This window comes from Lissotriton helveticus, chromosome 3_1, assembly GCF_964261635.1.
Source record: "Lissotriton helveticus chromosome 3_1, aLisHel1.1, whole genome shotgun sequence".
NCBI classification, from domain to species: domain Eukaryota; kingdom Metazoa; phylum Chordata; class Amphibia; order Caudata; family Salamandridae; genus Lissotriton; species Lissotriton helveticus.
Window position 1 is genome coordinate 454,575,815 of NC_136061.1, and position 13,567 is coordinate 454,589,381.

The 13,567-nt window shown below is 44.5% G+C and overlaps 1 protein-coding gene across 1 annotated transcript; it reads right to left on the minus strand.

The window, feature by feature from the left end:
* Positions 1 to 1,974: 1,974 nt before the first annotated feature.
* On the minus strand, positions 1,975 to 7,044 carry LOC144824613 (gamma-crystallin-3-like). The gene is made up of 3 exons (XM_078683667.1): positions 7,017 to 7,044; positions 4,174 to 4,416; positions 1,975 to 2,311 (listed from the first exon to the last, which is right to left on the minus strand). Exons 1-3 carry the CDS (start codon positions 7,023 to 7,025, stop codon positions 2,036 to 2,038), a joined length of 528 nt encoding a protein of 175 aa, XP_078539793.1. The 5' UTR covers positions 7,026 to 7,044; the 3' UTR covers positions 1,975 to 2,035.
* Between the last annotated feature and the right edge of the window lie 6,523 nt (positions 7,045 to 13,567).

The following is a 13,567-nucleotide window of genomic DNA, read 5'->3' on the forward strand; positions in this document are numbered from 1 at the left end:
GTGCAATAGGTGTTGCATTTGCCAGAGTTTAAGCTATTGGCATTGTAAATGACAATTACTTTTATTTATCTGTTTTGCTAATTAACACATAAATAAAAGGCATCGTCATTTACATTGCCAATAGTTCAAACTCTTGTAAATGTGAAACCTATTCAAAGAAGTGGTCACCATTATCCCTGGCTGCTCGGAAAGAGAAAGCACGCATGGCGTACTGAATGTTGCAGGAAAGCGTGTTGTACCTTCAGTAGGAGAAACTCATTAAAGAAAAAAAGTTTACAGACTAAAAAAGATGTATTGTGTAACAACTGAAGTAAAAGGGCCAGTCCTCATGGGAGGATACAAATGAAGACAAGGCGGTACTAAGGAGGCACTAACAAGATTATTAACGAATCAGAAGCCAGCATTATACGAAGGACAATGACGCAAGCCAATACGAAGGACAATGACACAAGCCAATGGCAAATATGGGAGGAGAGTGGGCGGGGCTTCTATTTCATGCTCCAATACATCGTGCCACAGAGTAGCGCATGCGCTGCCCAGGCTCGACCAAAAAAATAAGTAAAAAACATTGTTATTTACAACGCCAATAGCTCTAACTTTCACAAAAGTATGAGACCGATTGCGCTGCCAATGCTTGTTGAATTAGCCTGGACACAAAAAGATAGGGCAGCTAGTAAAATACCAAGTATGTTGTATGAGTGAAACTAAACATGCACTGTTATTCAACTTATTGTGCATGTTATATGTTTGTCATTAACACCTGGTAACATATTCATTATATGAAAATCAGAACACTTGCTTTCCCCATGTTAATACTTTGCTTTCTTCATTGCCTTTTTTTTTTACGTTTACCCTTTAATCTTTCGCTCGTTTTGATATCATTTTTCCCCTTATTTAAACCCCTGCCGTTGTTTCTATTCACTTCCCCTCATGTTATTTCGTTACGATTCGATATGCATCAGCAATAGTTTATTTGCTTTCACAATGTTTATTAGCTTAATTGCTATTTCCATTACGATTCATTCTATATATTTCTGTCTGTCTCTTCGTGCACAAGTTTCAGGTGATTTATCGCCAGAGCCGAGTTTTGGATCCTGTTGATTCGTGTATCCCCTAACTCAGCCCGAGCAGTGATCAGCTGCTTCTGTCTGAACCTGCCCGGGCTGAGTTTCGTTTCCGGAAAATGCCGAGGAGCGGGGGATACCAGATACCGTGGGGATACCACATATTACACAACACCGGCAATGGCTGATATTGCAGTCATTACGGTGGGGAGCCACTTGAGACTTTTGAAGCGAACACTAACAGATTTGCATAACATAGTTCAAGAGAGGGTGAGGCAGAAAGTGAGGCGAGGGGTGATACAGGGAAGGATGTTCTCAAAAGACAATGAGATGGAAGAGGGATTTTGTGTGTCTGCAGTAGAGTATAGTTGAGAGATATCTGTTTTTGCTGAGTTCAGAGTATGGCATGAACTACCATCATGTGGCTGATGGTGCCAAGGCTTCAGATTCTTTGCTGAAAGAGATGTGCGTCAGAGAGGGCAAGGAGAATACTATTTGGACATAAACAACAAACAGTATTTAGCTGCACAAGCTCGTCAATGATGCAGGTTAGTAGGAGGGCGATAATGAATGTGTAGGGGCGCCATAATACAGAACTGGCTATCTCTTGAAGCAGTGAATCAGGAGAGTGCGGAGCCAATCGAAGATCTCAAAGGTATGGTAGCGGTCAAGGGTAATAAGTATGGGATGGAGATAGTAGTGTTGGGCTGTAGTGTCGAGGTTTGAAACATGAATCTGCTTTCATCGAATGGATACTTGGAATCACATGCAGAGGGAGCATATTGGTGATATCTCTACATAACGTTTGAATGCATTTACTTTCGTGAACATGTTTGAGCTCTCATAAGCTTTAATCACATGTTTATAGATAGTAACAGTTAAGTAACAATAAGTACCCAAACTAACAAAATGATTTTGCATGGTAATTTATTGGTTACATGGACAGGTTAGCCTTTACAAAAGAGATAACTTTAATAATGATCCCGAACTCTCCTGAAAGAACCGACCCTGGGGGTCATAGCTCCCCAGTCGCTGTACCTCCGGTACTCTCCGGCCCTCAGGTAGTACTGACGGCCTCTGTAGTTGGGCTCTTCATAGAAGACCCAGTGTCCCTCCAGCACATTACAGGAGTGGATGTCATTGTAGCGGAACTGCTCGAAAACATGGGGACAGTCTTCAGAGAACTCCATCATCTGACCTCCAAAGTTCTCTCGCTCATAAACTCTTATTCTGTAGGATCCACGGTGCTGTAATGGCAAGATAAGGCAAACCAGTATTAAAACCTATCTCAAAATCAAGATTTATGACAAAATAGGACACCCTTCATAATTTAATTAAATGTCAACCCCTTTGTTCAAATATCGGAATAGATTACTTCGCTTTTGTTAGGCAAGGTGAACTTGTACTTTACATCCCTATTAGCATAACAAGAGGCAGTATTATGTTTTCAAAACTATAATTGATAACTATAATAGGACAACAATTAACTCACGAGTGTTTATATTTCTAAGGTAGCCCTTTGTGAACACTTATTCCTTACAACCTGAGACAAACTGTAACCACTACTCTATCAGCATATTACATAAGGTGTGTAGGAGTCAGGGCAAACCTCAGTCTGTTCTGTGTGGATTGTAGTTTTGAATTATAAGATGTGTAGTGAAGATTAAAAATCACACTGATGTGAGGGTGTGGAAATGGGGGAATCCGCAGAGACCAGGCAACAGACACTTGACCATTACACTGCCAAGCCCACCAGTGCCACTGTGGTACTGGGGCAGTCTAGACGGCTGACTGTCTTGGAGGAGTTCTAGAATTCTGGGCACCATCATTTTAGGGGTCTAGTTCAGGAAGCCAGGATGATGCCATGCACTGATGCATAAACTGCTCTTATTAGGGGACAGAACATGCCAAATGTGATGCACAATGGTGGCCTGCACCTGATGCGAGTGCTTTTCACTTTACCTGCCGCAGAGTCCCAGAGATTTATGAATACCACTTACAGAATGACTGAAGGAATGTAATCACCTTATAACTAGTATGCTGCTTCCAGCACATATGTAAACACCTATCATAATAATTCCAGAAGACCATCGAATGTCTTTCAGTATAACAAAAAGACAATTATTTAAACAAAAGAAAATAAGCCTAGTCGGAATGTACCACTCGATTTAAGGTACTTTTAGTAACCCTATAAGTGTCTTGGAAAAAAGGATATAAGAAATGACTAACTCAGCAGACAATACACTGGAAATTAACTTTGCTGATGTATTGCAGGAAGTGCCGGCAAAATAGAGTGCGGGAATGTTATGTGACAAGCCCACAATTTTGGTCTTCACAAGCTGCTAACACACTCCTTTACTTCCTAATGCCTTGCAGTGTCGTATTGCACGGCTGCTCTCTTAATTATACTGCAGGCACTCACAGATAACACAGACAGTGTATTTATGGGATATGGCCACTCTGTCATGGGGTAGATGGGCTTGGTTCACAAAGATGAACTCACACTAGTTGTAAAATCACACTTCTATTTTTTGAATTCCAAAAAGTATAGTAAACTTACTACAGCAAGTGGAAAGTTACACAAAAGTGTAAGTTTGCCTTTGTGAATCGGGCCCAGTGTGCATGCTATGGACTGGTGTCTTTCAATAGCTCCACATCATACCCCACCTGAGAGACCTCCACTGGCTCCCTATCAACAAGAGGATAACCTTCAAACTCCTCACCAACGCACTTAAGGCACTCCACAACACCGGACCAGCGTACCTCAACAGCCGACTCAGCCTCTACACCCCCACCCGCCAGCTCCGCTCCGCAGACCGCACCCTCGCCACCGTCCCCCGCATCCGAAGAGTGACCGCCGGCGGCAGATTATTCTCCCACCTCGCCGCAAAGACATGGAACACCCTCCCCATCCACCTGCGGCAGACCGAAGACCTCCTAACCTTCAAGAGACTTCTCAAGTCCTGGCTCTTCGAACAGTAGCAGCTTCTAACCCCCTCTCCCCAGGGCCTTGAGACCCTCACGGGTATGTAGTGTGCTTTATATATACTATGATTGATTGATTAAAAAGATTCTCCAAATACACAAAATGAAAGAGAGTGACACTCACTTGTGGGGTCAAGCGGCAAGACCTGATCGAGTCATTGAAGCCCATCCAGTGCTGGAAGTCCGGGTACTCGCCCCTTCTCAGATAGTACTGGTGCCCCCTGAAGTTGGGGTGCTCGTACAGGATCCAGTTGCCACTTTCCACCCGGATGGAGTTGCAGCGACTGAAGTGAGAGCTCAGATCGGCACACTCCGCGCTGCACTCATGGGAGCGACCCTGGAAGTTCCTGTCCTCGTAGAAGATGATCTGTAACAAAGATAATACAAATTGTAATGTATTATGTATTTCTGCATGCACTTGGGATAAACGTGCGACATTTGTAGTCGAATAGAGGATATTAAACACACTGCTGTGAAAGGTGAAGCACCACACATTATTTTCATAGTTCTTGAATAATTAATGCCAAAGCTCTACAGATCGATTATCTGCTCGTCACATGTTCATTCTGTCGGTTCATGTTTACGGAATCACTTTCATATTGTGCTAATAGTATCGAATAGTAAATAATTGCACTGGAATGGCACAATGCTACTTTTGGCTTAGGTAGCTTGTTACCAGTTAATATATGAGGAACACCATACTAGTGGAGTAGAACCAAAACACACTAAAAAGTCCCTTGGTTGAAATTTGGATCATTGATTTTAGTGCACAAAAGGAGGCAAACTCATATCTAAATCTAGTTCTCACTCAAATCGATTTTCTCTTCCTTTTAAATTAACTGAACACACGAATGCCGAAAAAATGTGTCAGTGCTGCCGAGAAAGTACAAATATTAATATAAGAAAAGCGTCCTAAGAAATCTTTAGTAAAACAGATTCAAAGACACCTTTTCCTCTGTAGACTGACTGGTCTAGACTGGACCTGATGTGAACCAGCAAAATATTCCTCTTCTTAGCTGTCATCCGAAACGAGGGCCGCCTCTGAGGCAACGTCTAATGGCGGAAACACAAGAAGAGCCTTACTGGAAGGTCATAGGATCCGTGTAGGACAAAACTGTTCAAACCTAGGGGGAGGAGTTTAATTTATTTACATCCTTCTGCATTTCATACCTTTGAATAATTAATTTCTTAATTGCGTAAATTTGAAAATTCCACGGAAACATCCCAACTGGGGAAGTGTGGGCTAATGACTATATGGTGACTTTAGATGCCACTAACCAGTTCTCGACTTGGTTTCCCTTTGCCTCATTTCACATACCTCCCACAATTGGGAGCATTTACAAAAAAAAATGATTGCTGTTTTTAGCATTAGGACATGTACAAATGCCTAAATATTAGACGTACCGCTCTTAAATTCATGTCATTGATCTTACTTTTGTCCAGTCAAAGTCATGATATAATATGGAAAGATATGTTTATGGGTCCTTCTACCTACTCGAGATGGTAATAATAGAAGTGCAATTTCTATGCCTGATCAATTTCTGTGTAAGGTGGATTTCTTATACTTAGCGAGACCCAGGTATGAATCTGAAATAAATGCTGCTAATTAAAAACAAAACTCATTTATAATTATCTTATTCAAACAGCAATGGCGCGGTTATTAGTATTCTAAAACTCGGTGTAGAATAGTTGTAGAATTATAGCTATTTGGTGGGGGAAATAGTTTAGCCTCAATACTGCCAAGATAAAATTCCTTATACATGGGGTCTAAACACAAGTCCATGAGGATAGGTGACTTAAATAGCCCCAAACAGGAGAGGGGTCTATGGGTTATTATATCACATGAAATAGTTAAACAGCTGTGGAAAGAATAGAGCTGGGACAATGTGGGTTATAAACAGAAGGTTATGACACCACTACCCACTCGACAGTAGTAAAGCATGTTGAGAAGTAGCCTACCAACCTTGGAGGATACTATGGGGTCAGTGCTTAATTTGTAAAATAATTAGGGGCCTATTACCAAGGAGTTGCGATAAATATCGCAAAGTGCGCTTAGCGCTGCTAGTTTTATCACCAGCTACCGCTGGATTTAATCGCCAAGATTGCATTGTATTATCAACGCTTATCTCAAAGGCGATAAGAAATCCAGCGATAGCGGGGTTTTCTATGGAACATCGCTGATTTTCCAGCAATGCTCCATGGAAAACCGCGATAGGCTTGATAATAAGGCCCTGTGGCCTTAGCCGCACAATTCACCCCCATGTCAGGTATGCCTTAGTCAGGAATTTACCAGACATTAAATTCCTGCATTAAGGCAGAGTTAGCGTGATTAAAATTATCGCTGCAACTCGTTGGTAATATCGCGAAGCAACCTTTGCGATATTTACCCATGTTGTTTCGACAGCTGCGCCTACTTTGCATCTCATTAGCGATGCGATGGCAGGTGTGCTGGAAACTGGTGCTAAGTAAGGAAAACACGCACTAGCGTGTCCTTAATGATATTGCGATATAATTACGCCGCTTTTCACCCGAAAACGGATGCTAAAACGGCGATAATTATGTCGCCAGCCCTTGATAATATGCCCTTAAGTGCCTTGACCCTGACGAGGAGGCCACTGCTGCTTGCACCACCTATTGCCCGTCATTGCTGCCAATGACAGCACCAAAACAGCTTCTAACCATCTCTCTCGGCTGCAACGGCGACAGATCGGATTATTCCAGGTCCCCAAAGCTAAAGGAATGGCTGGGGAGGCAGGTATTAGTATATTGTATTAAAAAAGGCCGGTTGTTCTGCTCATCTCGAAATTAGATGACCAGCGCAAGTGTGATGATGACAAAAAAGTGCCCTGCCATGCACGGGAAACCAATTAAGTGCCAGTGATGTTTATCGTATAAATTAGCATATTCTTATGTAAGATATGTGTCTATCTCCCCCAAAAACATCACAACCTGACATTTCTCACTTACCTTTCCCATGTTGGCTGCTGGATGGTTTGTCGACCTCGATGCTCTAGACGGGCGCACAGCAGCCTTTATATACACCCTCTAATCCTGCTGCCTGTAGGTGAACAGTGCACTGGTACACCCACAACGGTTTCTGCCCACTAAGGAAAATGTATAGAGAGGCCCTCTGCATTCTATAACGTGTTTGCTGGGATTGTTTGTATTTGCTTACTGGGGAGTCGTGTCAACTGTGAATAGTAACCAAAGTACATCATTGTCGTTGTGCTAAAAGTAGCATATTGTGCTTCAGATAATGTACCTTTTAAAGCAATCCTGCTGACTGAGCTGTTTTGAACTGCTAGATACCGTCGGAAGGATCATGCAACAGAAAATTGCCCCACCGACTTGAGTTTCCACGCTCTAGATTGGTTTTATTTGTCAACCAGAGCAATAAAAGTGAATAAAGAGAGAATTAATACAGTCACTTCCAGTGTTGATTTGCAGATTTATGCGCAGTGGTGGTGGAACAGACATAGAATTGACATTCTGCCATTAGTGTAAAAATAATGAAGTTATAGGGATTATAAAAAATCAAAGCGTCATGCAAAGCAAATGAGACACACCCATTCCCCAGGACAGTGATAAGGGTGTTGTGTGAAACCAGTGGTAAACTTTGGAGCACACTTTCGCAATTGTATTACTAGAGCATGGTGTAGTAGCGCACTATAATTTACAGACAGCACATTTTGCATTGAAATGGCCACTACATTTGCAGAGAAATGCAGTTTTACTGATATAAACTAAGTAGCGTATAAACAATGTGTGAACATTGCATTCAATGAATATTATTATTTGCGCATTGGCCTGTTTTGATGCTATAACAGCCATTGTTGGCATTGCTCTTCAAAATTACAAAAAAAGTGTTTAATTTGTGCTATTCTAATTACTGATATATTTTAAAATATCTGTACCGGTCATTTTTTTTAGGTATTTGAACGTTGTTGTGTGCTACTGTGTTTCCTTTCGCACTCCCTGTACCCCAGCAAGATTGTCACATACAAGAGGACGTGGCCCTACGCCAAAGAAGATGGCTGCGAGCTAGAAAAACTCCGACACTCCACGTTAATCCCCTCAAAATCTGCAAAATAATCTGGCAAGCAGAATACCAGCACAGCGGTAATAAATCCTGACGGGGCAACAATGGCTTAGGTGGAGGTGAGCCCCGAACTGGTACACAGTAGGCTCAAGCCTACTCAGTGCTTAAAATGGTAAAAAATAAGAACAGGTACTCATTAAAATGAACTAGAGGTGTAGCGAGGGGGCGGGACTAGGGGCGGGGCTAAGAGCAAGACATGATGATACTTAACAACTTCTATATTAGTTGCAGCACATACCAAAACACATCAGAAATGCATTTATATAAACAAAGCAGGTTAACTCATTACACAATGTCATACTGTTAATTGCTGTTTGGCACAATACTATATATTTTTGAGCACACAAGTAGGAAGATCCAAAGCTCCTATGGCACCAAGCAAATGAAGCAACTCATCATGACCCTCCCCAGAAGATATCTCTTGTGTCTTCCACTGATCTATCTATTCATCCTTTCATCAAACAATTTACCTGCTGATGTCCACCATTTAACTTTTACATTCTATCCTCTTTTCAGTCTTTCATCAATCATTCAGTTTTTCACCATTCCGTCTATCCACCCTTCAAATCCAAACCTACCCATCTCCAAACCCATCCATTCATCCTTTTACTCATCCATCTCTTTATCCACCCTTTCACTCATCCATCACTCCTTTCGCTCATCCATCCATCAACCCTTTCACTCCTGTATTCCTTCCACCCTTTTACTCAATCCCTCCTTTCACTCATCCATCATCCACCCTTTCATCCATCCTCCCTACCTTTCATTCATCCATCCAATCTTTCACTTATCCACCCATCATCCGTCCTTTTATCCAATCAACCACCCTCTTTCACCCATGCATCCTTTCACTCATCCATCCATCTACTCATCCATCCATCTATACATTCACCCTTGCTCATTCATCCATCCACTCACTCATCCACTCACTCACCCACCCACCCTCCCTTTCACGTTATTAATTAATCTTTGTTGACAAGCAGACACGTACTAACAAAGTGCCACCCATTTTCTTTAAAAAACCTCCCGAGAGTGTCTAGATTCTCTCTCTCTTTCTCTCACTTTTTTTTTACAAAAACAGGCATACACACAAACATAAGCAGACACACAAAATACTAGGGTATGATTAAATCCATGCTATATTCTTCACCTAACATGGCTTTTTTAATTGCCACCGTAGCCTGATGGCCACTGCCAAGGCACTGTCATGATTTCTGTGCTTGCACGAATGCACAGGATAGTGTGAATGTGATTGACAGCACAGGTCCTGAATGGACCCTGCTCTGTCAAGCACAGCGTGATGGTGAGTAGCTGGACATTATTCAAATGAGCCCTGCTGAAAAGCCCAGCTGGGGCTCAAATCGGGGGCTGCAGAAGTGGCGCCTTGGCTGCCAGAGACACATCCCACGCCTGCTCACCAGCACACCTAATGAGCCTACCTTTTCATGAGTACTCTCCACAGCAGTAGAGAGGTGCAGGTACTCCGAATTATATATCTAAGAAGTGCCAGTACTCAGTACCGGTGAGTACCGGCCCATTTAAAACATTGATTTGTTGGCCCAGCCTCAGGCCTCGAGGTGGTTACAAGGGGCCGCCTCAACAGTGTGCTCCTGCGCAGCAGTTACAGCTGCGATACAAAAGGGGATGATGGACGGAGCGTTTGAGCAAATCAAACACTCACCCCCAGTCAACTGATCTGGGTTTAATCCATCACCATTCTTTAGCCCACTCAGCCACCCCATTTCAGACATGGCTATATGCATATCAGTCTGACCCTGTGCCTCATGGGAACAGTCCAGCCCGAACTGCCAAGCCATGTCTTCCATGGACCGGAAACAAGCATCCTGGGACCGGTTTCGGATTCATAATCCTCATCAGCCAGGCTATCTTGAATCCAGTGGCCAAGTGAGCAAGGGACTCACGTCTGAGCATACCCTGCCACACTTAGGGCGAACAAAGCGATACAAAAGGGGATGATGGACGGAGCGTTTGAGCAAATCAAACACTCACCCCCAGTCAACTGATCTGGGTTTAATCCATCACCATTCTTTAGCCCACTCAGCCACCCCATTTCAGACATGGCTATATGCATATCAGTCTGACCCTGTGCCTCATGGGAACAGTCCAGCCCGAACTGCCAAGCCATGTCTTCCATGGACCGGAAACAAGCATCCTGGGACCGGTTTCGGATTCATAATCCTCATCAGCCAGGCTATCTTGAATCCAGTGGCCAAGTGAGCAAGGGACTCACGTCTGAGCATACCCTGCCACACTTAGGGCGAACAAAGCGATACAAAAGGGGATGATGGACGGAGCGTTTGAGCAAATCAAACACTCACCCCCAGTCAACTGATCTGGGTTTAATCCATCACCATTCTTTAGCCCACTCAGCCACCCCATTTCAGACACGGCTATATGCATATCAGTCTGACCCTGTGCCTCATGGGAACAGTCCAGCCCGAACTGCCAAGCCATGTCTTCCATGGACCGGAAACAAGCATCCTGGGACCGGTTTCGGATTCATAATCCTCATCAGCCAGGCTATCTTGAATCCAGTGGCAAAGTGAGCAAGGGACTCACGTCTGAGCATACCCTGCCACACTTAGGGCGAACAAAGCGATACAAAAGGGGATGATGGAAGGAGCGTTTGAGCAAATCAAACACTCACCCCCAGTCAACTGATCTGGGTTTAATCCATCACCATTCTTTAGCCCACTCAGCCACCCCATTTCAGACATGGCTATATGCATATCAGTCTGACCCTGTGCCTCATGGGAACAGTCCAGCCCGAACTGCCAAGCCATGTCTTCCATGGACCGGAAACAAGCATCCTGGGACCAGTTTCGGATTCATAATCCTCATCAGCCAGGCTATCTTGAATCCAGTGGCCAAGTGAGCAAGGGACTCACGTCTGAGCATACCCTGCCACACTTAGGGCGAACAAAGCGATACAAAAGGGGATGATGGACGCAGCGTTTGAGCAAATCAAACACTCACCCCCAGTCAACTGATCTGGGTTTAATCCATCACCATTCTTTAGCCCACTCAGCCACCCCATTTCAGACATGGCTATAGGCATATCAGTCTGACCCTGTGCCTCATGGGAACAGTCCAGCCCGAATTGCCAAGCCATGTCTTCCATGGACCGGAAACAAGCATCCTGGGACCGGTTTCGGATTCATAATCCTCATCAGCCAGGCTATCTTGAATCCAGTGGCCAAGTGAGCAAGGGACTCACGTCTGAGCATACCCTGCCACACTTAGGGCGAACAAAGCGATACAAAAGGGGATGATGGACGGAGCGTTTGAGCAAATCAAACACTCACCCCCAGTCAACTGATCTGGGTTTAATCCATCACCATTCTTTAGCCCACTCAGCCACTCCATTTCAGACATGGCTATATGCATATCAGTCTGACCCTGTGCCTCATGGGAACAGTCCAGCCCGAACTGCCAAGCCATGTCTTCCATGGACGGGAAACAAGCATCCTGGGACCGGTTTCGGATTCATAATCCTCATCAGCCAGGCTATCTTGAATCCAGTGGCCAAGTAAGCAAGGGACTCACGTCTGAGCATACCCTGCCACACTTAGGGCGAACAAAGCGATACAAAAGGGGATGATGGACGGAGCGTTTGAGCAAATCAAACACTCACCCCCAGTCAACTGATCTGGGTTTAATCCATCACCATTCTTTAGCCCACTCAGCCACCCCATTTCAGACATGGCTATATGCATATCAGTCTGACCCTGTGCCTCATGGGAACAGTCCAGCCCGAACTGCCAAGCCATGTCTTCCATGGACCGGAAACAAGCATCCTGGGACCGGTTTCGGATTCATAATCCTCATCAGCCAGGCTATCTTGAATCCAGTGGCCAAGTGAGCAAGGGACTCACGTCTGAGCATACCCTGCCACACTTAGGGCGAGCAAAGTTACAGCTGGGCTGCAGATCAGTGGTTGGTGGCTTCACTTGTGCCGGTCCCCCATCCTCCCTTAGGGTGAGCAGTGGAGAGCCCAGAGGGTGGGGAGAGAGATAATGAGTCGGGTGATCCATGCACACAATAAATGAGAGTTAGCAGCGGCCTGGGGGTAAGATCGGGAAGAAGACCAGCCCACAGGATCCAGATTCAAGTGGCCTCCAGCCTGAAAGAGCCTGTGCGATTAGTCCCACCACGGCGGCAGCCAGGGATGGTTGCCATGTACACCAGGCAGGCAGGGGTGGCTCTAGGCTCATGGCGGCCCTGGGTAGGGAGCGTAGCTAGGGGCCCCCGGAAGAGGGGGTCCGGGTGGGGCAGAGCCCCCCGGAGCTCAGGAAGGTGTTTTAATAAGACGTCCAGAAAAGGCGTTAAATTACCAGTACCTGTGGCTGCTCTTACCCTTCCGAATTTGAGGAGAGGGTATTGTGACAAACGACGTGAGGGAGTGGGTAGGGAAAAAAAGAAGCCAATCAGGAACCAGAAGGAACGCAGACACGGAGGTCAGTGAAGAGGGGGGTCAGGGTGTTTGGAAGTGGAACAGAGCCGGAGGCCGCCAAATCCCTGCCAGGGGCCACCACGCAAATATGTATCCATCCTCGGAGGATTATTATATTAAGGATATATATTGGTGTGGCGGCCCCTGGGGTTTGGTGGCCCTGTGCAGGTGCACAGCTTTTACATGCCTAAGGCCGCCCCTGAGGCAGGAAAGAGGACTTGGTGAGCAGCCATAGTATGAATGGGCGCTGCACTGGGTGAGGGTGCAAGACAGCCATAGGGAAGAAGAAAACTGCAGATGTGCCAAGAGGATTGACGGATGTATGACGTTACAACGCATACTTTTACAACGGATACTTTTACAACAACATTTTTACAACGCAAAAACCATTACAACGCATGTTTTTACAACGCAGGTACCTTTACAACGCAGGTGCCTTTACAACGCATACCATTACAACGTAAGTATTGGTAAGTATATATTAATTTTTTTAATGTAAATTAATTGAAATTATTATAATTTAATTTAATTTAATTTAATTTAATTTAATTTCATTTAAATAATTTACTTTATTTTTACCCTGTACCCCTGTACCCCAAAAACCCAAAACTGACCCTGAACCCTAAAAATACCCCTTTACCCAAAAACCCAAAACTGACCCTGAACCCATAAAATACCCCTTTACCCAAAAACCCAAAACTGACCCTGAACCCTTAAAATACCCCTTTAACCAAAAACCCAAAACTGACCCTGAACCCTAAAAATACCCCTTTACCCAAAAACCCAAAACTGACCCTGAACCCTAAAAATACCCCTTTACCCAAAAACCCAAAACTGACCCTGAACCCTAAAAATACCCCTTTACCCAAAAACCCAAAACTGACCCTGAACCCTAAAAATACCCCTTTACTCAAAAACCCAAAACTGACCCTGAACCCTAAAAAT